We start from the raw sequence: 25,743 nt of genomic DNA, 5'->3' as shown, positions 1-25,743 counted from the left end.
TTAAAATCACGATTTGAGACTTGACTTGAAAAAATGCTGAAAGACTCGGACTTGACTTGCACGCCATTGACTTGGGACTTGACTTGAAGCTGTTTACTTGAAAAGACTTGATATTTTACTCAAGTCAAAAGTTTAAAACACATTATTTATAAAGTGGCCTCATTAATTCATTTCACTCGTTCCGTATTAGCCGGCGCAGACCGTCTCTGTTTTTCCACACTCCGTATGTACGTGTGCGTAAGCTGCAGCACAACCAATCAAATTTACAGGATTTAAAAATAACGTGGAAAAAAACGAGAGACGAAAAAACGCTCAAAGCAGATATGCTCCTGTGAGTAATTTATTTTGGGTACATCAATAATGAAATATCTAACTAAAAACGGAGTGAAACATGCAGATGGAAATACAACATCCAACTTTTCGGCATTTGAAGTTGCACAAAGAGGTAAGCGGTACTTTCCTTTTACTATGAGACAACTGACTAGCTAACGTCATGTTAGCAACTGTGGTTTTCGTTGGTGATACCGCTTCTCTATATGCTATGTTTAGTCATGCTGTATAAATCCGGTGATTCATAGGTATCCACATTAATGTTTACCGTGTTAGCTCAGGAAGCCGGATCAGAAAGCAGATTGTGTACTGAACTCGGGGAAGAAAGTTTCTCTCTGTCCCATCATAATGATGAACTAGGTCCAGTTCCATCACAGGATAGATGCAAGGGCATACTCTTTTTACTTTTTTTTTTTTTTAATTGCCAGCTGCAGTAGCCCCTCTGCTCTCAGCTCCCATACTGAGCTGTCGGCTAGTGCTAACGCTCAGCCGCTCCCGTTTCAAACTCTGCTTATTAAAGTAAGAGTTAGAGAGCTAAATATGACATTGGCTACCTTCTACAGAAATAGGAGCTAAGTCTATTAAAGCAATGTAGCAGTTTTGCTAAGGTGGCAGTTTATCATAATTCAGCCAAAGTAATGAAATGATTTACTGCAGTCTGATTTTTATTGTCAATGTATTTCTACCTATTGAGCAGTGAAAGCAAATAAAACGTGTTACGTGTCTTTTGCTTTAAGTATTTATTAACTGGAGGGGTTTTTGTTAATGCCGCAGAGTCACAGCTAACAGATAGCTCCTCACTTCAGCGGCTCTAATGGAGCCTGTGTCCTTCAGCAGCGCAGCATTTGCTCCTCCTATAATTTGGACAGAACCATTGTTCTAACAACTGTTCGTGGCTGTACTCTAATAACCAGACCACATTTAGTTTGTGGCTGCAGCAAGTTCAATTAAAGATCTGCACCTGAAGCAACTGAGTCAGTGAAGTAGCTACATATGCTAGTGCGACTTGAAGAAATTCGGCCATTTCTTCAAGTTGTCATCCCTCCCCGCATTAGCTGTAGATTGTGGTAAAACGATATTGTCACATTTAAGCTTTGATCGCTGGTGTTCCCACATATTTTATAGCCTAAATGCTCTGAGAAAGCCGGTTAGCGTTAGGGTAACATGTAAACAAATGGGAGTTTCAGCTTGCGGCAGAAGTCGTGCCCATAATTCACGGAAAGCATCAAGGGGCGTAGGAATAAGGTAGATAAGGTGTGTTTGCAATACATGTGGAAAGTACAGCTTGAAAACAATGTTTGTTAGAGGTACTACAAACAACGACTACTTGGGCGTCATCATATTGTAATGTAGTTAAAAGCTTGTTGAAGTGCTAACAGCTAATTTTTTGGTTTTCAACAACGCACTCTTATCTGATGTGACCCAATCCAAGGTCCAAAGTCCACACCAGGTATGTTGAATTTATGCTGAATTCTGGATATTATTAATATCAAATCAGGTGATCTTTAGACTAAACTTTGAACTTTTTAATCAGTCAACACCCGAAAATGCTGGCAGTTTCCAGACAGCATTCTGTAAACAAAGCCTAACAAACTTGGTCGTTGAAAAAGAAATGGGTTTTGAGGTACTTCTCTTTTGCCACCAACCAACCTTTTGCATTTTGTAACGGAAAAGCTCAAACTTGAACTTATTGGACCAAAACATGTTCAGGGTGAGGTTTAGCAAACCCCCCCCCCCACTTAGGTTTGTTACAGTATAACTCTTTCTTCCCCTCATTCGATCCAAATAACTGGTTGGCATGAAGATAATGTGTAATGATCCCCAAAGTACAATCTATGCTGTAGCATAAAGTTTTGGAGATTTTTGCCTTCTTTGCTGTCCTCATCACCAACTATAGAGGATATCTTTGTCCAGTAGAGAGAAGAGGCATAGACTTTTGTGTCGCATAATATTTATACCTCAGGGAAACAAAGTTATGATTACAATTTAGAAGTTCCTAGGAAATCTGATCAAGAGTCATCTTCTATACAGTAAATTAAAATAATTTTTAACAAATCTTAATTTGTTGTAAAAAAAAAAAAAAAAAAACTTTTAGTTGTTTGACTGACAATGCTTTCTTTGAAATATGGAGTACTTTTTGTCCTGATAGTATTGTAGTTCTATGAGAAGCGGAAAACATGGAATTAATGATTGCAGGTGCACAAACATTGGACTAAACGAGAAACAACAACATGTCACTCGACATTCTTCTTTTTAATCCCTTTTATTTTGACATCCACAGTGTATTGAAGCTCACAGTGGGTTCACAGGGTTAAAGGTCCCCCTGGGCTTTGTTTGTCTTGCCCCATCCTCCAATCCTCCAAGAAGCAAGGGTCAGCAGAAAGTAAAGAGCGACAGAAGTCTTCACTTTCTTTAACAACACCTTTTAGACTTGTACTAGTTAGCAATGTTTGAAAACTGCATGTCAACCACAGTGTGAAAGTTTTTATGTCAATATTAAAAACTGTTGATATTTGTTGTGATTTCTTTCGGTGGATTATGTGTTTCGTCAGGAGGTCAACCAAAAGAACACGAGACAAAATGAGAGAAAAAATCCACCTCAAGCTAAGTTACTTAAAGCTTTGGTTGGCAACTTTATTTAAAACTTATTTAAGATAATAAGCTTCAGAAAGTAATATTAAAACATATGAGGAGAGCTCTGATTTTTGTTCTGGTGCAATAATTAATGTATCCATAAAGCCGTCCATCCAAAGGGATTTTTCCTCTTATCTCTCAGATTTTAATGGTTATATTATCCTGCATTTGTTTAAGAGTTCCTACAAACCAAAACTTAAACACAGACGTCAAACTTTACTCAACTAGTGAGTTATTATTCCATAAATGTTAATTTAGGTCATGATAAATGTTTGTTTGTTTCCAGAAACCAGAGCCAACAGGAAACACCTGGAGGCCCAGCTGTCCTGTGGGATTCCCAACAAGGACTTGGTGGACGACACGGAGCCGGAGAACCGAGGAAGAACGAGCCGGAGGAAGAGGGTGGTGGGAGGAATCCCGGCCAATCCGGTCAGCCACAGCCCGGGTTGCTAGATCCAAACACGCACAACTGGCAACCCGCTTGTAAACAGGAGGAAGTTATACAGAATAAAACGACACAACAGAAATTAAATAGTCGAATATAAAGCATTTATATTCATGGATTTATTTTAAATAACTTGTCAGCGATGATGAAAGTTGTTCAATAATTTCAATCACTGCAGGTTTGAGCTAAAAACCTCGACTGAGGAAACATTTTCTGATGCTTTTTCCTTCTGCTAACAGTTATTGAGCAGCAGTATTGATACTTTATTCATTTATCAATTATTACTCAATATCGCTGCTATCAAAATATTTTTAAAAAAATGAGTATTTCTGTCACCTGAAGTGAGATTTTTAGAGGTCATTCATGGCCGCCTTTACTCTGAAGAGTTGAAGGATTGAAGGTAACCTGGCGATTCCTCTTCCTGCCTGCAGACTCAGATCCAGCGGCAGGTGGCGCTAGAGGAGAACCGCAGGATCGACTGTGGAGGAGCTTACATCGGCGGCTGCTGGGTCCTCACCGCCGCTCACTGCGTCAGGTACGACCCAGTGACTGAGTGAAAGAGACTGAGTGAATGTGACTGACTGACTGATTTTACTGCAAATTTTCTCAAAATTGGTCAAAAACATTGAATCCGTAACTGATACAGCGAGTGATAAAGAGTCACATTTAACATTATATTAGCGTAAATACTGTAAAATAACAATTACAAATATTTCTTAATATTCACCACAAAATCTGTCATTTTGATTGCAAAAATAAACACTAAAATAATCACAAATCCTGGAGGAACAGCTATTTATTGATATTTTAACAGTTTTATTGGTTTTATCAATAGATTCTGGGGCAACCGGCCCTTTAAGAACATTCAGATTTTTGATTCGGCCCAAAATAAAAATGAGTTTGACACCACTGGTTTAGACTGATTATAAAAATATTTAGAAAATATATGAGACTCTTGAAAAAAAGGCAAATGTGGAGTATGCCAATGGACAAAAATTATGAACTGAAACTATGACAGGAGGAAAGTGGGAAAACAGTTTGTTTTAAAGAGGAATAAGTTGAAAGAAATATCCAAACAATTTTATAAAAATTTTGGGATGCTTTTTTTTAATGAAAGGTGAGCTTCAGCATGCAATAAAATATTCACAGAGCACAAAACAAAAGTGAAAGTGCTTTTGTTTTTATCATTGCTGCCTGCCTTTTTCAAGCTAATTTGTTGTTTGTGTCAGAGTGCAAAATGGTCTACCTTTGTTATGCTTTTACACTTATTGACATAACAGCTGTCCTTCAGCATGTCGCCCTTATTCCCTAAACCAGGACAGGGGAAGCAGACAGTAATCTGCTGACAGATCCATTTAACGAAACACCAAACAAAAAGGAACTGAAAAACCTGCGTAAACATAAAGGAAGTTATAGAGATCCCATGACATTTCATTAACCAGGACAGGAAAACAGTCAAAATGATGTTCTGATAACAGACGGATGAAACTCAATATTCTTTATACAGGTAGAAAACGATTGAAACAACAGGTAAACCCAACAAGGAGTACAAAGGTTAACTAATTATAGGCAACAGGAAACAACTTATACTAATGAAACAGACAAGAATACCATTAAATGAGTTACACATAATAACATGCAGACATTGTTTATCTTCTCTGTGTAAAGTTTAATGGAAACCCAGAAAGTTAATGTTCAACACTGGGGTCTTATCAGTTACCTACACCTAAACAAATCAGAACCAAATCTGTTAATTAGAGGACTGGAGTTTTGGATCCCAATCCATTTAATCTGTCTACACAATTACTGGCCACTTTATTAGATACATTTATTCAGTTTAATTCAGTTTATCGAAATAACTCAAAACAAATGTCGTCTCAAGGTTTATTTTAATTGGTTAAACTTTTTCAAACCCAGCAGACTGCATCAAGTCATAGACTAAGCATGGGATAGTGGACAGTTGTTTGCATTACATAGTTGATTTTGCAGTAATCTCTTATACTGAGTATTTATGTGGCGACAGTGGACAGGAAAACTCCCTTTTAACAGGAGAAAATCACACATAAAAGACACAAAAGCACTGATCCAGGGGTACTTTCTATATGTTAAAGTTAATGGCAGTAACTTTAACATACTACTATTAAGGTAATTAAATAGTTACCTTATTTAATTTCTCTCATCTGGGAGAGAAATACAATTAATCAGACAAACTGATTCAGTCATCAAGTGTTTAGAATATAAAGAGTGAATTAGCCAGTTACTTTACCTATTAATCATTATGTAAAATTAAATATGCTGTTGGATCAATTTATTACAATTTATTATTTATCAATTTATTACAAGCTGCTGCTGCAAAACGTACAGGTTTCATTTTCCCACATGAACAAAGCAGAAGGAGTTTATTCCATCTCAAAGAAAACATTTCTGTCCTCTCTGAATTCTTCTTTCAGACACTGATCCATGTTTTCCACAGGTTTCTACTGTTTTCCCCAGTTAAGGTTACTTATACCACTTTCACTGTGAGCAGAGTTTATATACATGGAGAAAGGAAGCCTGCCGTTTCCTGCCTTGACGGAGTCGGTTACTGTAAAGAATGGAAAAGCTGGGCACTCTAAAAAACACTTCTGCATTTCGGGTTCTCACTTTGGCTGTTCAGTTTTCTGACTATTTCATAAGCTGCTGATCTACTGTAATATTTAGCCAAAACCATCTCTTAACTTTACAGAAACGGCTTCAACAGAGTGAAACTCTCCAGCAGATGAAACCCCATGAAGGACAATGAGGAAACTGGTTTGACATGAAAGTAGGCAAACTGATTTTATTACAAGTTCTCATAACAAGGTCTGCTTTGCACAACAGCTTGCTCCAATGTCTTTTTTTCACACACCTGGTTGAGCCTGTTGTATGCATGCTTTAAGGCAGTTCTTTTTAAATAACAGATTGTGAATCGGAAATGAGTCGCATATCAACATTTCCTTACAGCAAACATTACCAGATAATAAAAACATATAGTTTACAAATATCCCCTTTTTGAAGTAGTCAGAGTTGGATAGTAACTGGTTATTTACTCAATTACATTTACTTGGGGGAAAAAAAATACTTTTAGGCATATTTTTTTACTAAGCTGTACTTTTTACTTGAAAAACAAACGTGTTTTAACCAAAAAACAAAATAGCTAATCTAATTTTTTCCACAAATAACAATGAACATATATTTTTAGTGCAGGAAATAAAATTACATTTGTAACACTCAAAGACTATCACAAAATTGATAACTGAAACATAACTTTGTTATCAAAAATTAAAACGTACCTAACAAAAGAAGAAATCAAATTAACATCAGTCCAGCAGCTTCTGCCACTACACATTAAATTAAAAACAGTAAATAACCCTAAACAAACTACAGAGCAATAGCTTCCAATGAGCAGCTAACAGTAGTTAGCAGCAGGAAACAATTGTTTAATCTAACAAAAAATCCACAACATTAATAATAACAGTTAAAAACATAAACCAAACATTGCAAAATTACTCATGAAACACTGTACATGATTACATTAGTCTAAAATATATGTTAAAATATAATACTTGTAAAGAAAACAGATCTGATCCCAACACCTACCATAGTTACCAATAGCAACAAAAAAGGGGGCGGAGCTGTCAGTTACTGGTTGCTATGGAAACCACTAACCGTTAAGAGTAACGTAACAGAACTTACTACTCAAATAAATGTCTGGAGAAACACCTTCTTTACTAAACAAAATAGATTCAAAGAATAAAACGAATGTTTTGGCAAACTTCACGTCTACAATATTGTTCAAATAAAACCCAGTTACACTAATTTTGAAGTCTTCTCTAGAAATGTTTTTGGTAGAAATGTACTCCTTTTGTTTTCGTACAAACAAACGGCCCGAACACGCCGTCTTGGAAAAGAAGGTCAGCGTGAGAATTGACGGGATCAGGCTTAAAGGACCAGGCCTGCTGACCAGTGCAATCAGATGCGTCACCACACATTCGCAGCACAGCGGATGCCAGTGCAGCCACAGGAGACCGCTATAAGCATGTCACAGCCCGATCCGGAGGCCTGACAAAGAGCTGCTGAGCTTTCAGGCAGCAGGGAGTGATTATGTCTCTCCACGTTGAGCCTTCAGCAGCTCACAAGGCCCGGCGGTACTGCAGGGAACAAACCAGCTAAAGAGCCGGGGCGGCACTGATGGATTCAAAGAGGTCTGAGAAGGAGCCGGTGGTTGATTGAGGCAATCTGCTCCCATCAGGTGAGAGCCACCGTTGGGCTGGGGGTGACGGGCGGTCGGCCCCCTGACAAAACCTGAAGTACTGAATCTGTCAACTTCGGAGCCAGTTTTTTCCACACCTGTCACTTTACGGAACAGATGTTGTGTCGCAGATAAAGCACTTATCAGAGGTGGTTAAGTCAAGAGGCGGGTCATACGTGCAATAAATTTCTTTATTGTGATGCCGCCATGTTTCCTGTGGGCCCCTGGCAGCTTTTCCTCCCGCTAACAAGTTCCCAAAAGCAGAAGTACCAGCACTTCCACCGCTTCAATTAAACTGCTGGACCTCAAACTCCAACCCGGTTACTTTCATTAACAGCCACCTCCACATTTAGCACCAGTCCCATAAGATAATGTATTAAATTTATCTTATTTGTAAAGTTATATAGTCAAACAACAACAGCAATAATCTGCGTTATTTAGCTAACAGGGGGAAAAAAAATGGAAGCTCAGTTTTCAAAGTCAAACTTGTCCATGTCATTCATTAATTTATCTTAAAGTTTCAAACAACATGTTTAAATAATAAACAAAAAAATTTAGTTTAAAAACTGAATAGTTAATTCCAAACTGACCATTTAGTTACCTAAATATTTATCTCACCAACTAAATAGTTTGAAGCTAAATAATTAGCCTATGAACTAAATATTTCATTAGTACAGTAAATATCTAGCTTCAAATTAAATGTTTAGCTTGTTAACTAAATGTTTAACTGAATTTTTAGGTTAAAACTAAATATTTAGCTTCAAACTAAATATTAGGTTTGTTACTTAAATATTTAATTTGGAACTTGATATTTAGTTTGTAAACTAAATATTTGTGTCTAAACTAAATATTTGGCTCTATACTAAATATTTAGCTTGCTAACTAAAAGTTTACTTTGCTTATTTTTTAATATTGCAACAGTGACATTTTTAAATGAATTAACATGGTTAAAATATGAATGAAAAATTTTCCCTAATTTTTTCTTATTACAGGCTAAATAACCCAAATTACTACTAAGTTTACACTTTGTAATTTTTCAAACACAGCATAAACCTAGCTATTTTATGTTTGTTACTTTTCAACTTTATTAAGCTATTTTCATGTAATACTATAAGTTGTTTTAATTTCCTGTTACCATAGGTTACATATATCACATGATACATAGAGGTTCATTTAACTTAGCCTCTCTTCAATTAAACTGTAACATTTTCATTTAATCACCTTATTAGATATACCTAAAGGTGGGATTATGTTACTAAAGCAAAAGATTAATTTATGTCAAAAGCTTTGAATGCATCTTCACCAAAGTGTAGTTCCTTTACTGGCCACACGAGGGCAGCAGAAACACATAAACTGAAATAACTTCTGCTTGATTTCTGGGAACAAATGAATGTGACAAAAGTTGTGCATATTTACACATTTACATTATTATGAGCCAATCTATGCATTCTGTATGTTTTTATCGTGGTTCTGCTCACACAGACAAAAATATCAAAATCACAGATTCAAATCTATAATAAACATATATATTTCTGTTAATCTTTCTTTTGACATTTGGTCACAAACTTCAGCGTGGTTTATTGGAGATTTACATGAGAAAATTTCTACACACTTTGTGAAATAGAAACTATAGATAGTTTTTAAAACTGGCAAAACTTAAACAAATTAAAAAAATTTTATGTACATTTTTTCAATCTTTTTTTCCCATATGCCCTTAAATATAATCCAACGCAAAACAACTGAAATAAAATAAAATTAAAAGGACACTATGCAATTAAAAAAATTGCATAAAATCCCCAGGATGGTAAAACATGCCCAAGTTGTTTAGTCAGAATATCAACTTTATCGTCTAAAATCCAGAGCAAAAATGATATTTTGCTTATTTTAGCAGTTTATTTTTAGAGTTAATATTTCTGCGTCTCTGGTTTTCCTCCCCAGCATTTCTAACGGACCCGACTGAACTCGTCCGCATGTCTTTGCTGCACACGGCAAGCAAAGACAAGCACACTGTGGCCATCTCTTCAGGCCACAGTGTAATATTAGTTAGAGTGATTGTTTGAATCAAATATGAATTCAGATGCAGAAGATTATGTGGAGATAAATCCACAGACAACTTTCAGATTAGGAAAAATCAATAATTTCTTTACCGTTGTGATTTGCAGCTGCACGGTTACATTGTTGTGTCATCTGTAAGAGCTGTATTAAGATTCATTCACAGTATAACTTCACAAAAGACACATTTCAAGTCATGTCACAGAAGTTATTCAGTTTGGAAACCAGCGATCAGGCTGAAATCTGACCTGAACCTTCAGAGACACATAAAGACAGTTACAAAGTTGGCCTTCTATCACCTGCAGAACATTTCCAGGCTTAGAGGACTGAAGTCTCAGACAGAGAAACTCATCCATGTGTTTATCTTTAGTAACATTGATTACTGCAGCAGCATCTTCACAGGTCTGACTAAGAAATCAATCAGATCCAGAACGCTGAAACACAGAGACGCAGAATTCAGCTTCTATGCGTCGCAACTCTGGAACAAACTTCCAGAAAACTGCAAAACAGTCGAAACACTGAGTTCCTTTAACCATAGAGTAAAAACCCAGCTGTTAGGAGTTGGTTTGAACCACAATCACTGGAATATTGACCAACATTTTTGATGATGCCTCTTTACAAAATGTAATGTTTGTTACTGGTTTTCAAAAATAACTGCATGTTTTTTATGATGTGAAGCAGTTTAACTGCCTTGTTGCCGATGATTGAATCATCGTTTGCACTTGTAGCCAATGAGGTCTGTCTTAGTGCCACTTAATTTAATTCTCTCCCCAATAATGTTTACAGTAACAACACCACTGCAAAGTTAAAATTTCATGCTGGAGAGTCTAAAAAGAAAAAAATCCACCTCCGTTTATGCATCATTTTCCTTTTTCTCTCTCTGCTCTTCTTTCTTCTGTAAAGTTTTCCAGACTCAGTGTCTTTATTTCTCTTTCCTGATGTCTCAACACTCAGCTGATCTCTCGTGCAGTTGGGATATTTTGCTTACTGTGCTGCTAAATGTTGCTCAATAAATCCGGAGAGACGGAGATCAGCAGTGAGTAATCGCATCAGTTTTTTCTCATCTGTAGCTTATCGACACCAAATAGGAGATTCTTTTGACAGAACAATAAATGGCGTTTCAGATTAATATCCCTGTTAATTTGTATATTAAAACCAACGAGTTTTAAGGCCAATAGTTTCTCTTTTTAGCTGAGAAACTACTGCAGCCGACAACAGAGCAGTGAGTTTCGCAATGATTTGAAACCTGCTAAATCATTTAGATGTAATTCAGTGTCATCTGGGAAAACTCAGGTTTTGTTTTTCACAAAGAAAAGGAGGAATTCAAATTCAGGCAACATTAGGAACACTTCAATTAAACACAGTTTTGACCTAAAACAGTTAAATAAACTAATCCTACGTTGAGTTGTTGATTATATTCTGGTTTCCTCTTCAGAATCAAACTCTTTCATATGTAAAGAAATTGAACTGAATTGAAGTTGCTTTCTGTTCAGACATGGGAAACAGAAACTACACCCTCCTTTATGTCACTCCAGATTCTGAATGTATTTACAAAAGACACATTTTTCTGACTCATTATGCATTATAGAAAAAAATGGAAGATCTGCTCATAAAAAACTAAATGCAGTCCAGACCAGGGGTGTCCAACGTGAGGCTGGAGGGCCGTTAGTGGTCGTTGAACTGATTTTATGGGTCCACTCAACTGTAGTTCAAGAATCATAAAAACTTAGCAAATGGCGAGAAAGATTTTTTATTTTTAATCAGGATAAAATTGTGCCCAACATAATTTTGTTTCAATAGAAAATATTAAATACAGCAAAAAGTATTCATCTTTTTACAACCAAACTTGTAGATTTACAGTAAGACTTTGAATAATTTGAGTTAATGTGAGTTAAAACAGTATTGAATTTCCCTTAGGGATCATTTAATTGATTTATTTAATTAAGTACAACCCTGTTTATCTACTTAAAAGCATAATTTGCTGCACCTAAATCATCTTTTTTTTTTTTTTACTAAACCCATTAAATACAGCAACTGTTTTGAAAGAAAGTGACCCAAATCCTATTTTCATAGAATAAATGTATTAGTTGAGTCCAAAATAATTTGAAAACTAGATTCCTCTCTTTTCATGCAAGTGTGAAAAAAACATCATTTTTAAAATCCTGGACAAAATAAAAATCAGACTACTTTATCTGCTTCATATTAATTTATTTTAGTTTTTGACAATTTTGGCCGACATTACAAAAAGTTTGGACACCCCTGGCTTAGATGCCTGGACACAATTTAAGTAGAAAAGCCTCAGAATGGTGCTGCTAATGAAAACTTTTGATTTAACAAAAATAACTCCAAGAGAGAGACAACAACTTATCCAGGAAGTCACAAAAAACCTCACAGCAACATCAGTTAAAGTCAATAATCACGATTGAGCTATAAGATGAAAAAACAAACAAATATTTCTCTTACATTTTGTTTTTGATTGATCTAGAGCCTGGATGACCTACAGTGATTGATTGATTTTCTGTTAGTTAAGCTAAAACATATATTATAAAAATATAAAAAGGAGGTATTTATGTATGTTAGCTAGTTAAACTTTAGGAAACAATTACTTTCTCACATGGGCGTCATGTTGGGTTGAATTCCTTATTTTCTCTTTATACTTTTGAACATATTTTTAAAAACAAGATTTTCTATTTTCCATAAATTTGGGTTATTTTAGCCTGATATAAATTTTTTGAATGATTTTGAACACCTCAGCGGGGTCCTGGAGGGTGCATGGGAGTTCGCCCAACCAGTCTACATGTGTTTTGTGGACTTGGAGAAGGCGTTCGACCGTGTCCCTCGGGGGGCCCTGTGGGGGGTACTCCGGGAGTATGGGGTACCGGGCCCTTTGATACGGGCTGTCAGGTCCCTGTATGACCGGTGTCAGAGTCTGGTCCGCATTGCCGGCAGTAAGTCGGGCTCATTTCCGGTGAGAGTTGGACTCCGCCAAGGCTGCCCTTTGTCACCGATTCTGTTCATTACTTTTATGGACAGAATTTCTAGGCGCAGCCGAGGTGTTGAGGGGATCCGTTTTGGTGGCCTTAGGATCGCATCTCTGCTTTTTGCGGATGATGTGGTCCTGTTGGCTTCATCGGAACGTGATCTGCAGCTCTCACTGGAGCGGTTCGCAGCCGAGTGTGAAGCGGCCGGGATGAGGCTCAGTGCCTCCAAATCCGAGGCCATGGTCTTGAGCCGGAAAAGGGTAGAGTGCCTTCTCCGGGTCAGGGGGGTCGTCCTGCCTCAAGTGGAGGAGTTTAAGTATCTGGGGATCTTGTTCACGAATGAGGGAAGAAGGGAGCGGGAGATCGACAGGCGGATTGGGGCAGCGTCTACTGTGAAGCGGGCGCTGTACCGGTCCGTCGTGGTGAAGAGAGAGCTGAGCCAAAAAGCGAAGCTCTCGATTTACCGGTCGATCTACGTTCCCACCCTCATCTATGGTCATGAGCTTTGGGTCATGACCGAAAGAACGAGATCACGGGTACAAGCGGCCGAAATGAGTTTCCTCCGCAGGGTGGCTGGGCTCTCCCTTAGAGATAGGGTGAGAAGCTCGGTCATCCGGGAGGGACTCAGAGTAGAGCCGCTGCTCCTCCACGTCGAGAGGAGCCGGTTGAGGTGGCTCGGGCATCTGGTAAGGATGCCTCCTGGACGCCTCCCTGGTGAGGAGTTCCGGGCACGTCCCACCGGGAGGAGGCCTCGGGGAAGACCCAGGACACGCTGGAGGGATTACGTCTCTCGGCTGGCCTGGGAACGCCTTGGGATTCCCCCGGAGGAGCTGGAAGAAGTGGCTGGGGAGAGGGAAGTCTGGGCCTCCCTTCTGAAGCTGCTGCCCCCGCGACCCGACCCCGGATAAGCGGAAGAAAATGGATGGATGGATGGATGGATGGATGAACATTTCTGTGTGATGAAAAAGCAAAAGCAGAAGAAATGCTGAACACTTTTCACAGTATTTTACGTTTCCAAATATCTGCTGCTGTTCTTCTTCTCTGTCTCCTCTAGATAATTACATAATGACAAAGACAATAATCAGCTTTAATGGCAAATTGACTAAATATTCACAAAGCCCTTTTCAGCACCATATGCCAACTGGCATGCTGTGAGAGAAATTTGATGCTCTGTTTATGGATTCGTCTCTTTTCCTGACTTCTACATGAGGCAACAAGTTTTGCACTGCAAAAACACAAAATCTTACCAAGTATTTTTGGTCTAGTTTCTGCTAGATATCAGTAAAATGAGACAAAACTAACTTCCAAGTAACTTTTCAGCAAGATATAAGAGCTTTTAAGTAAATGGCTCCTTATAGATGAATAAATTACTAGTTCCATTCAAATTTTTTCACTTATTATATGGAAAAATTATTTTAGTCAATCTGCCAGAGGAACTAGAACTTTTTCATCAATAATAAGAAATTATTCACTTAAAACAAGCTCTTATTACACGCTGAGAAGTTACTTGTAAGTTAGTTTTGTCGTGCACTAAAATATTTACAATAGAATCTAGGCCAAAAATACTTTGTAAGATTTTGTGTTTTTGCAGTGTAGCTGATGATATCTTTATTTTTTTTAGCTGTTTTGCATCAAGGTTTGCATAAATTTATGTTAGAAGTAGATTTTAAAGTTGCTGATCAGTTAAACTGTAATGCTTTATCGCACTAATATTTTGGAGTTATCATAGAAATATTGATTGTCTCCTCCTTCCATAGATTACATTATCCTTTCATATGAAATAAGACAAAACTAACTTTCAAGTAACTTTACAGTAAAACATGGGAGCTTATTTTAAGTCAATAATGTCTAAATATTAATTTAAAAAGTGCAGATTATTTTATAACAAGACATTCTCCCATATTAGAAGAAAAATAATCTGCCATCGGAACTAATACTTTTTAAAATCAATATTCAGGAGTTATTGACTTAAAACAAGATCCTATCTTGCTGAAAAGTTACTTCAAGTGTGATATTTTCACTAGGAACTGGACCAAAAATACTTGGACCAATAATATTTTGTGTTTTTGCAGCTGGTGATGACTCCAAAGTATTGATCATGTCCTCCTTCCCTAGGTTACATTATCCTCTCTTTGCTTTGCATCGTGAGAGCTTATCCACCCCCTCAACAAAGTGATTCGAACGGAAGGGTGGGGTCCGTGATCTCCAGCTAGCATCAGCTCCCATGCCAATCTGACATGCTTAAAGAGGAGGAAGTGATGCGTTTCCTGTCACCCCCCCTTCCTATTGTGTCCCGTCCTTCATAATTAACCGCTGATCACCCTCCAGAGACACACACAGGCGTAAAAATCTATGATCTCCCTCCATATTCCTCTGCTTCCTGTTACTTAGTTACCAGTTGCCATCATTATCCTGGGCCGCATCTGTTTCCATGGCGACCGTGCCCGTTCTGTCGTCTCCTGGCTACCTCTCGGCAGCGAGGTCCCGATGGCCTGCAGCCACCCCGGGCCCCTGACCCCGCAGCTCGGTGCCCCTGCCCAGCGGAGCCGCACGGCTGTCACTGCGTGTTCACGTCCCGCCGCAGAACGCCGGGCCGCTCCAGACCGCCAGAACGCAGAACTTCTGGCCGCTTCTGCCCGTGGCGGCTGACAGGACGGGGAGTCACAGCCGATAAATATGCAGCCAGCATGAGCAAGAAAGAGGCGACAGTAAACAGAGGTGTCAGTGCATGAGGAGGGAAACGGACAGAAAGATTTTTTTTTAATTTTGTTTGGGCTTTTAATTACAATCTTCATACTCAGACCTCGTCGTCGTCAAGAAAAGCTGCAAAAAAAACAAAAAAAAACAGTTAATATGTAGTTTTATTAAAGTGTCACAGAGAAATGTATGTCATTATGTCAAATTTCACACTAGTAATTTTTGAATTTATTATTTTATTAACATTTTAATTAATTTTATTGGTCATGTAACTTAGATTTATCTTATTTTTCTAATATGGCAATAAAGATGTATTTTTGTCTGCTCTATATAATGAAAAATAAAATTAATCGAGCTCCAACTTTAAAAAATTACATGTCTTTTTTTTTTTACATGTAATTGAGTCAAGAATTTTTTTTATAAATGAAACTGATGTAAATACAAAAAATATAAAGTCACCTTACTAAAATAAAATAATGGCCTTTCTTTTTGCTTTTTTTGTTAGTTTTTTTTTTTTTTTTTTGCCAAAAGTGGCAAAAAAAAAAATAATAAAAAAAACAACAAAAAACCAGAAGAGCAAAGCAAACAAAAAAAGCACTTTTGGCAATAATGACTTTGGTATTTGAGTTATAATGCTTATTTTAAAAAAAGAACTGCACTTACCCGGTCCTCCGTTAGGGGGCGGTGTAAATCAAATCGTTCTCTTCCTCCCGAACCGGGCCGAGCGGAGTGAACCTAACCGAGGCTGATTCGCCATCAGTCCTCCTCAGAGTGTCTGCCTCTCACAGCAGCCGCTCCGTTTCCTCTCAGCCTCGGTTTACCTCGCCTTCCTGTTTACAGGTGGTTTGTTCGTTTAGCGTCACAGAGTGAATGTGGACATCACTGAAGAGTCCTGACAATAACAGGAAACAGTCATTTTATTAAGGCGGCATCTTAAAACCACTGAAGGTGGGAAAACGAAGCAAATTTCTGCTACAAAGACCAATAAATTTTTAGATAAAATTTTTTATTTATTTATTATTTTTAAGCAAAAACAAATATATCACTGGGTTACAAAAGTCAAAGATATGCATGAAAGAAATCAAAAATTTTAGATGAATCTAAAAAAAATCTAGAAGAAAATGGAAACGTCTGTTTTAAAAGTTTAAAATTTGCTAGAAAAACCTCAAAAATTTTTTAGATTAAATTATATTTTCTAGAAAAACCCCTGAGATTTCTGTCTTAAAAGTTGAAAATTTTGTAGAAAAAAATCAAATAAATTTTAGATTAAACTCAGAAATGTTCTAGAAAAAAAGCAGAATTTTTTTTTTACTTTTAAAACTCAGAAAATTCCTTTTTTCCTGGAAAATTCCTTAAATCAATCTGAAGATTTCAGTTTTTTCCTAGTAAATATTGAACTTTTGTAGCTCAGAATTGTTTTCATTATTATTATTATTTAGAAAATTTACAATATTAATCTAAAAATTGGAGTTATTTCTTGTAATTTTATTTTTACTTTTTTAGCGCAGAACTGTTTTTTTAAGTAATTAAGCAAGTTTTTTAGTTTAAAGATGTTTTACTGAATAAACAATTTATTAGTATTTTGTCTAGAGTTTATATGTCCTAATGACATAACTCCTCAGTATATGTAAAATACCCACTAATCGTTTACTGAGTAATTGATAAAATAATCTTTTAATACTTAAAAATCACATTGTCAGACAGACCAAAATATAAAGTTAAATGGAAACTTTTGTATTTTAAAAATGAAAATGACAATAAATAACATAAATAACAAAAAATAACAAAATCAAGCAAAAGAACATTTTTCCAAATCAGTTTCTTTCAATAAAAAATGTATAAAACTTTAACAAAACTGCAGATGTATGTCTGTTTCTGGTAAACCTTTGGTTAAAACATGTTTCTTTTTCATTCAATGGGTAGAAAATCCAGAAATTTTACTCAAATAAGAGTAAAAATACTTCATAGTGAAATTACACAAGAAAAAGGAAAATGTACAGCGTCGTAAAAATACTAGTAAAAGTAAATTTTCTCGAAACAAGTTACTCAAGTAGATGTAAATGTAACTAATTACTCTGCACTGTTCTGAAAAACTCCGACTGTTCGTCCTGAAACGGGAAATAAAACACAGCTCATTTTGTAAGCATTTTAAAGCTCATTTTGTGACAAATAAAAAAAGTGGATTCATTAATTGCCGCCTCTGCTGCCACAATGCATTGTGGGATACGTAGTTAGACAATCAAATACTTAACTTTTTTAACTTATCAAGCATTTCTTTTAATTCAAAGGTTCACACCACTTTTTTTAAGATGAGTAAACAGTTAAGTTCACTTTAAATCTTGTATTAAACAGAATGTTTTGTCTTACAGTGTTGCAGCAGGAGGGACTGGTGCACTTCAAAAACAGATTATGAGGACATTTTGATTTATTCAGTCAGCAGGTTGAAGCCTGGGCTTTAGTGACTTAACGAGAACAAACAGTTTTAAATTTCCTCAGGTTCAGATCCACGTTAAACGTTTTTCAACAAACCTCATGAAAGAGCGAGAGCATCGTTTATTTACCTGAATCGGATTCTTCTGAATATTGTGGCTTAAATAAAAGTAACAGGATTTAACCTGGAGAAGCTCGTCTGAACGCAACGCGCCGTCAAACGTCTTGTTGTGACTTTCCACCAAACAAACAAACCGAAGTGACACGAACTCAATACAACCCACTAATTAGACGTCAGTGATTTCATTTCTCAGGATAAAATTTGAGTTTATACACGGTTTTATCACAAAGGCGGTCTATAAATACCGCAGGTCTCAGAAGCTTGCAGCACTGTTGCTATGGAGCAGAAACCTGAGGAGGTCTAAACGGCAGCAGCAACGTTTCTGCAGCTTATATTAAACCAGAGAGCGCTTGATTATGGCAAAGGTGGTGCAGGAATGAAAGCCCAGAGATCAATCCCACAAGTTACGGAAAGTTTTACACCCAGAGGTTTTCCCTCCTGAATTTCTGAATCAGTTGTAGAGTGAGTCTGAATTAAGTCTGCGATCACCTGGGAGTATCTGAATGTTTCAAGGATTAAAGAGCGAATGTCTGACAGGTTTAGCAGAGCTGCTTCATGCAGCGGACTCGATGACTGCAGCTGAGTTTTATGGTCTGCAGGAGAGGCTGATGGGACGGCAGCGGCTCAGGAGGCTTCACCTAAACCTGAAAAGTGCGTCTGAGCTCTCTTCGCTGCTGGGGCTGATTTTTAAAACTGATGGTTTAAAACTCAGAACTTATTTTCTGTCTCTCCATGGAAGTTTTTATTTAAAACATTTTTATGTTTTATTATCGGATGTTACTCCTATTCAAAGAATCAAAGAAGCCAAACGCCCAGGGCTGAATTTAGAAGAATAAGGGCCCTGGGCTGCAGCAGTCAGTTTTGGTGCCCAATCCCCCCCAGAAAAAAAAAACTCCCTCTGATCATATAAATTACCTTATATTAACAGATAACCAGGTCCATTAAAAGGGGCAGAAATATGGGGCAATAATTACAAAACTACAAGAAAGAACAATAAGAATAATTCACCAGGTTGAATATTTATAAAACACCAAAACATTACTGGTAAAATCTAAATTGTTAAAGTTCATTCACACAGTAAAACTATGAATAGTTCTAGTTCTTTACAAAGCCAAAAATAAACAATTACATGAAAACATTCAAAAATTGTTTAAGACTAAAAAAATCAAATGTATAAATTCAGGGAGGAATCAGAGTTTAAAATCAGTAAATTCAAAGATACTAGGAAAAACTTTTTGCATCAGTAAGTGAGTCAAACTGGAAAAATTTGAATTTTGAACTTAGAAAATGTCCAAACATAAAACTGTTCAAATTGTCATATAAACAAATTATTATAGCTAAATATGATATATAATATAATTACTGCTATTGATGCTAGTTTTGGTTTTGTTTTTTTGTGTGAAACTTTAAGAAATAATGATTGTAATTAAATTCTATATTAATGGATTCAATATTAAACATGGATTTCATTATTATATGTTAATATCATGTTATTATTATACATTAAATAAATGTGACATTATGAGGATAAGGAGTGGGAATATTGATGAGTTTTTGCTTCCACCCAGTTTATTAAATAAGACAAAAGTTTTGACAATATGCTACAGGCTGTATTTGTTTGTATATATTCAGACAAATAAACAAGCTTTTCTTCTATTTTTTAACCTCTTAAAACAAACTCTTGGTTATCTTCTTATTACTTTTGATTTTTTTTCTCCTTTTTTGCTTAAATGTATTTCCAACCATTTAAATTATAAAGAAAATGTTTCCATGAAAATGTCAAGGTTCATTTCACTTGAAGAGCTTTTATTTTTCAGACTCGTTGAAAAGAAGTTGTCATCCGTTTGATTTTGACACATAAAATTATACTTTTTTTTCCTTCTACATAAACCTCTGATTTTCAGTCTTTGACCCAATGGGTGGTTTGTCATTTTGGTTTTAGGAAAATGGTTATTTATTCAGGTTAATTCTGCAGTTAAATGGAAAATAGATTTGTTAAAGGTTTTTCATTCTTAATTGTGTCATAGATTAAGTAAAAATCTGTTGTGAAACGAAGAAAATGAACATAAGAAAGACAAATTTCTAAGATTATTACTCCTGCTTTGTCCCGACTGCTGTAAAAACCTTTTTTACATGTTTGAATAAGAAAGATCTTGACCGTCTCCATTCAGTTCAGAAACCCGCTGCGAGGCCAAACACACTAAAGAGACACATTTCTCCAGTTTTATTCCCTTTATGTGTCAGAATTAGTTTTAAATTTGACTCTTTTCTTTTTGAGCCGAGCCGGGTCAAGGTTCTGCCTCCGTCTCTGACCCTCTGGAGATCTTCCAGTCAAAAGGTGTTAATGGTTCCACCAACACATTTTAAGGCAAGAGGGAATAAATCCTCCATGATTGTGGAAAGCTTTACTCCCATCTTTGCGCTGCCATGTTTCTTTTAGAAAGGGGTCAAAGAATCATTTATTCAGACTGGATTTTACGCTGTTTTTAATATTTGATTTAATGTTTTTAGCCTTTGTGATTTTAATTTTGTGTTTCTGTAAACCATTTTGTATTTTTTAGCCTGTGAAAGGTGCTACATGAATAGAGTTTATTTACTTACTCACTAGAAGAGGAGGAAGTCACAAGAAAAGAGAGCAGTAGCCTGAAGACCTCACAGACCGGCACCCTGTCAGGAGATTTAAAGGAGCAGTGTTATGTAAAAACAACTTTTTTTAGCTTTACATCATGTCATAATGTTATACAGATTCTCTTCTGACCTTCAAAACACAACTCAAAACTTATCTGTTCAAGTTAGCTTTCTCATTTTAATTTCTTTTAGTCATTTTGTGGTTTTGTGTCTTAATAGCCATTTTTGTTTACCATTTTAATTTGTGTTTTTAATGTTGTAAAGTGACTTCGGGTGTTTTGAAAGACGCTGTCAAGTAAAATGCATTAATACTATTATTATTACTCTTTCATCAAAAACAAACCTGGAGTGTTTCTTTGATCCTTTCATGCATGTTTGAGAAATCCTTTAATCTCCATGGCAACCAGCCAGCTGTGCAAAACGCCTGGGTGGACCTTGCCTCGCCTTCTAGTCGCAGCTCCTCCTCAGAGCTTCAGCTCCCCTCTCAGCTCCTTCAGACTAGCCAGCAGCAATTAGCAAACACCTGGTGGAACAGCACATCAGATGAGCTCGTTGTAGCATATATTTCTCAGTGCAACGCTGGTAAAAACGTTGTTAATGGAGGAGCAACGTTGCTATGACTTCCTGAAGGCAGAATTTTAGAACTAGTAAGAGTTTTTAAAGAGACAGAGGACCAATTTCAAGGCATTAAACCACAAAGTAAAATTTATTTTAAGTAATATTTTATATATAAAGCATTTTATAGCAACTGGAGTTAGCATAGTTACTCGATAATGCTCTAAAATGGCAGTATGTGTCTGGAAAGCACACAATACTGCCCCTTTAAGAACTATATGTGGCAAGATTAGTCTCTCCATAATTCGCCAAAATTCTCTTTCAGAGAAATGTGGCTCCATGCATTTTTGCACTATTACTATAATAGAATCAAAGGGGACTGGTATCCATCTTACAACCTGGACAGGGCATTAGTTAATCAAAAGGCCAATAAAGACTGAGCAAAAACATTTAAACTTATACTCACCGACCCTGCTTAGTCCGCTTTCATCAAACTCTAGTTTGTTTGCCGGTTTGTTTGGGGAGAAATGTGGATCTAACTCTGATACGGACCAAAACAATGATGTCTGCTGTGGTTCGAATGCATATTTGGATGCAAGCGGATCAGAGACCGCTCCAAAAGCAGGAAGCGGATTATAGCGCAGGGCATTCTGGGTAAATACAACTGAAACAAGCGCTAGCGGTAGAAATGGGTTGCTGTCTTTTACCGACAAAAAAAGAGAAATCGTGCAGCTAAAATCTGACGCTACATAATTTTTGTTTACATTTTGTTAATAGCCCTGCGACAGACTGGCGACCTGTCCAGGGTGACCCCGCCTCTCGCCCGGAACGTCAGCTGGAGAAGCACCAGCAACCCTCCAGACCCCACTAAGGGACAAGGGTGTAAGAAAATGGATGGATGGATTTTGTGAATAAGGAAGTTGCGCTGGTCTTTCTCAGAGGTTTTTGTGTCGTTTCCTTTGATCGTTCTTGGTGCAGCACCCCTACAGGCGAGGAGGGGAACAGGTTTTTCTGAAGGATTGGTTTGTTTGACTGAAAATGTAACAATTTTGCAATTTTGATCGCCAAAAGATTCGAGTATACCAGATTATCAGGTGCGAAAATACCCTTAGTCGATTAAGGAAACTGGAAAACTCAATTATGAGCTGGAAGAACTTGCAAGGTAAAGGCTCAAGGATCCTCTTTACCTCCAGTCCCCTGCTGGTTCAGCTCCTCTGCCGTCCTCCATTCATATTATTTTTCAGGCAAAACTAGATCAGGTTTTATCAGGACTGGAGACAAAGCCCAAACCTTCAACTTTACAAGCTACATGAAACCAGCATGATTCACAACCAAAACATTTTCAGTTTGTGGCCATCATCAGGGTTATCAATTCACGAGTGACTGTTTTTGGGGTTTGATTTCCTCCTAGAATTCAAAACATTAGTGTTGAGTTCGGTGGCGATAGTCACCAAGTTGCCTGTAAATGTGTGACCTTGTTTGATTTTTTAGTATCTCTGTGTGAAAGATTGACTGAAAATGTTCAGGGTGTTTTGGAAAAAGGCTAATTTTACAGAGACAACTCAGAATGATCCACTTGATCCAGATGAGTGTAAACACACACATTTCTGCTTGTTTGTTTGGAGCACAGGATTAGATTCTTTCATGTGGGGTCTCTCAGTGTGAGACAGTCTTGACTGTGGCCCTCCAGGACAGAAGTAGTTCACCTCATGGGGATCGGAGAGCGCGCAGCGGGAGATTGTGGGCATAATTACGGCATCTTTGGCTCATTAGGAGCGAGGAGGCATGACCCCTTCTGTCCACAGGACTGACAGCTGAGGAGCACTGATGGTGGCAACGATCTCTGCTTTAAAGCTGCAGTTTGTAACTTTTATTTAAAAAGGGGGGGAAAAAAAAGCATGGTTTTTATATATTTGTTAAATCTATCACCACACCATAACAGTTTGCTATAAGACAGAATATATGTGAAAAGCTAAAGCTTATCCACCACCTCCATGAGCTGCTATGAAATGCACCAAAAACAACCAATCAGAGCCAGGAGGAGGGGCTTAGCGCTGTCAATCATGCGTGTGAACACACCGGTCAATGTGCTAATGGCAGAGAAACAACTTACCATTACAGGAAAACCATTTATCTGCCGTCATCAACCATTTATCATTCGCCATGCTAACTAGCATTAGCATTCCAGATGCTGACATTACATAGAGCTTTTTTGTGAATTTTATTGACATAAAATCTTTATTTACATATAAAGATGTCAGCAAGGAAAACGTGTTGCTGTTTAACTTGTATTATAGTTATTTTTTATCAATTTAATTCACTTCAAGATGTACTTTTAGCTTTAGCCTGTTTACTTTTAGCTTTAGCTTGTTTTGCTTGTAAAATACTGCAGCATTTTTGTGACCAAACTAAAAGGTTAGGGATCTCTTCACTGCAGTTTGATAAAGCAGTGGGCCCCTAACAGCCTCACAAAGCTAGACACGGCCCTGCATTCTACCTCCATAACTCTGTTAATCATCAGTGATGTTTGTTAGCTCAGTAATTTTCATGTCGCAATCCAATAACCAGATCTGTAGTTCATAACATTCACATGAAACAGTTGTGCAATAAAGTTTGACACAAATAATCAAACTGCGTTTTGAAGCAGTTTACTTCATTTAGTCTGGATAACATCAACCCAACGGTACCATGTTAACCCAAACCGGGTCAATAAACCTTAGTGTGTAACCACCATGTGTTACTTATAGCTTAGCTTCATGTTTTTGGGTCACAATAAAAAACAGGAACTTCAGCAGAGTCTCTCAGATTCTAAATCTGTGATAATTTTTCATATTAGACAGACTGAAACAAACATCTACATCTGCAAACTAACAGATACAGATAACACAAGTAAACTGGAGATGTAAAACCTCTCTTTAAAAAGTAACTGATTAATTCAAATTCATTAAAGCAACACAGGAATCTGAATGTCTGCTAACGTGTTTGTACTTTCCGAGGCAGAACAACCAACTTGGAGATTTATCACAATTTCAACTTTTTTACGACAGAGAATGATCAGACTTAAGAGAGATTGTTTACTACAGACCTGATAACTTCACTGCCTTTACTTACAACCTTGTAATATTTCAAATCTCACACAAATGGCCTCTCTGATGTAAAACACAAAGTCATGCTCTTAAGCTTTACAGTTGTGGGCCTCTGTATTACGAAATTCGCAGATGTCTTGACCTCAAAATTCCTCAAAAAGTTGCGACAAGGAAGTTCTTGCAACACTTTTTGGGGAAGTAGTCCTTTGAAAAGGAGAATCTGTGTCCTGCACTGCAAAACATAAAATCTTACCAAGCATTTTGGTTTCTAGTGTTAATATCTTAGTACACTTGAAATAAGACAACCAACCAACCAACCAACTTACAGGTGACTTATCAGCAAGATACAGGAACTTGCTTTAAGTCAACAATTGTTAGATAATGCTATATAAGTACTAGTTATAAGTTATATACCTTAAAATTGAGCCTCTGTCTCTTTAAACCTTCCTGCTCTTTCTGAAACTCCATCACAACATCGCATGTTATTACTGGCATTACGCTAAGAAGTAGCTCATATAGTGAGCTCCGCAGATGTGCAGTTCCAACAGGTATTTGCTAATTGCTGCTGGCTAGTCTGAAGGATTTCTCTGCGGCAGAAACTTAAGAAACTGCAGCTCTGTGGAGGAGCTGTGCCTCGAAGGTGGAGCTAGGTCCACCCAGTTGTTTTGCCCAGTTGAATGGTTGCCATGGAGATTTCTTAAATATGCATGAAAAAATTAAGGTATGTTTTTGATGAGGGAATGACATTATAACATGATGTAAAGCTGAAAAAAGTTGATTTTGCAAAAGGCTTCTGCTTTAAAACAAGCTGCTCCATCTCGCTGAAAAGTTTCTTGTCAGCTAGTTTTGTTTTATTTGAAGCGTAAAAAGATATTTGCACTAGAAGCTAGGACAAAAATACTCTGTAAGATTTTATGTCTTTACAGTGTTCTTGCATGTGAAGCAAGAAATCTTGAATATTTGGGTCTTAAAGCTACTCTTTTGAGATTAAAGCAGGTGCAGAAATGCATCTTGGGGAGTCTGTAGTTCAGCTTGCATGCAGGCCAGTCCTGAGTGAAGAGACAACATGGAACCAAATGATGAAATCAAATGAAATAGCATGGAAAGGCCTTCGTTCTTCACTCCGCTCTCTTCCGCGTGTAATCCGTCTGTCGGACAGACACAAAACCAAGTTGGAGCTCCGTGCTTCTTGCAGCTGACGCCGTGGAGAGCGACTGATCACCCAGTCGAGGTGGGGCTTCTTGGCCCAGCGCGCGGCCGTCTGAGTCAGGATGGAGCAATGAGGATGGGGCATCCCACTCACCCTCTGCACGGCCGGAGACACTGCTGCTCTGCTGTCATGGAAACAGCAGCAGTCACCACCACCAGCATGGGCCCATAATGCTCACAGACACACACACACACACATACGCGCACACACACAGGGAGCAAAATGAGATATTCTAAGTGTGCTGCTTCTTCCTCAAACATCTGCACACATTGAAGCAAAAGCAAAACACCTCAGCGGGCTGCTG

At 37.4% G+C, this 25,743-nt stretch overlaps 1 protein-coding gene and 1 long non-coding RNA gene across 3 annotated transcripts; one reads left to right on the top strand and one right to left on the bottom strand.

Moving 5' to 3' along the window:
* Nucleotides 1-217: 217 nt before the first annotated feature.
* Nucleotides 218-15,764, top strand: LOC103467742 (complement factor I-like). 2 transcript variants are annotated; one of them, XM_008414403.3, is made up of 5 exons: nucleotides 220-445; nucleotides 3,251-3,393; nucleotides 3,841-3,944; nucleotides 6,135-6,212; nucleotides 14,828-15,764. In XM_008414403.3, the coding sequence occupies exons 1-4, from the start codon at nucleotides 361-363 to the stop codon at nucleotides 6,169-6,171; spliced, it is 369 nt and encodes a 122-aa protein (XP_008412625.1). In that variant the 5' UTR covers nucleotides 220-360; the 3' UTR covers nucleotides 6,172-6,212; nucleotides 14,828-15,764. The 2 variants fall into 2 exon arrangements, with proteins under 2 accessions (XP_008412624.1, XP_008412625.1); XM_008414402.3 differs by lacking the exon at nucleotides 6,135-6,212 and having other exon boundaries at nucleotides 218-445.
* A 264-nt stretch (nucleotides 15,765-16,028) lies between these two features.
* On the bottom strand, nucleotides 16,029-21,316 carry LOC103467743 (uncharacterized). The gene is made up of 3 exons (XR_534108.3): nucleotides 20,932-21,316; nucleotides 20,562-20,627; nucleotides 16,029-16,301 (listed from the first exon to the last, which is right to left on the bottom strand). It is a non-coding gene; the product is annotated as an uncharacterized LOC103467743 (long non-coding RNA).
* Nucleotides 21,317-25,743: the final 4,427 nt, after the last annotated feature.

Source organism: Poecilia reticulata, chromosome 7 (assembly GCF_904066995.2).
Source record: "Poecilia reticulata chromosome 7, P_reticulata-male-v2, whole genome shotgun sequence".
NCBI lineage: Eukaryota > Metazoa > Chordata > Actinopteri > Cyprinodontiformes > Poeciliidae > Poecilia > Poecilia reticulata.
This window is presented reverse-complemented; position numbering and strand designations above follow the sequence as displayed.

Bases quoted from the DNA above. Each gene is read 5' to 3' on its own strand.
- LOC103467742 (XM_008414402.3), top strand. From the start codon at position 361: ATGAAATATCTAACTAAAAACGGAGTGAAACATGCAGATGGAAATACA. The intron at 446-3,250 runs GTAAGCGGTACT...GTTTGTTTCCAG, and splicing joins ATTTGAAGTTGCACAAAGAG to AAACCAGAGCCAACAGGAAA. The intron at 3,394-3,840 runs GTCAGCCACAGC...TCCTGCCTGCAG, and splicing joins GAGGAATCCCGGCCAATCCG to ACTCAGATCCAGCGGCAGGT.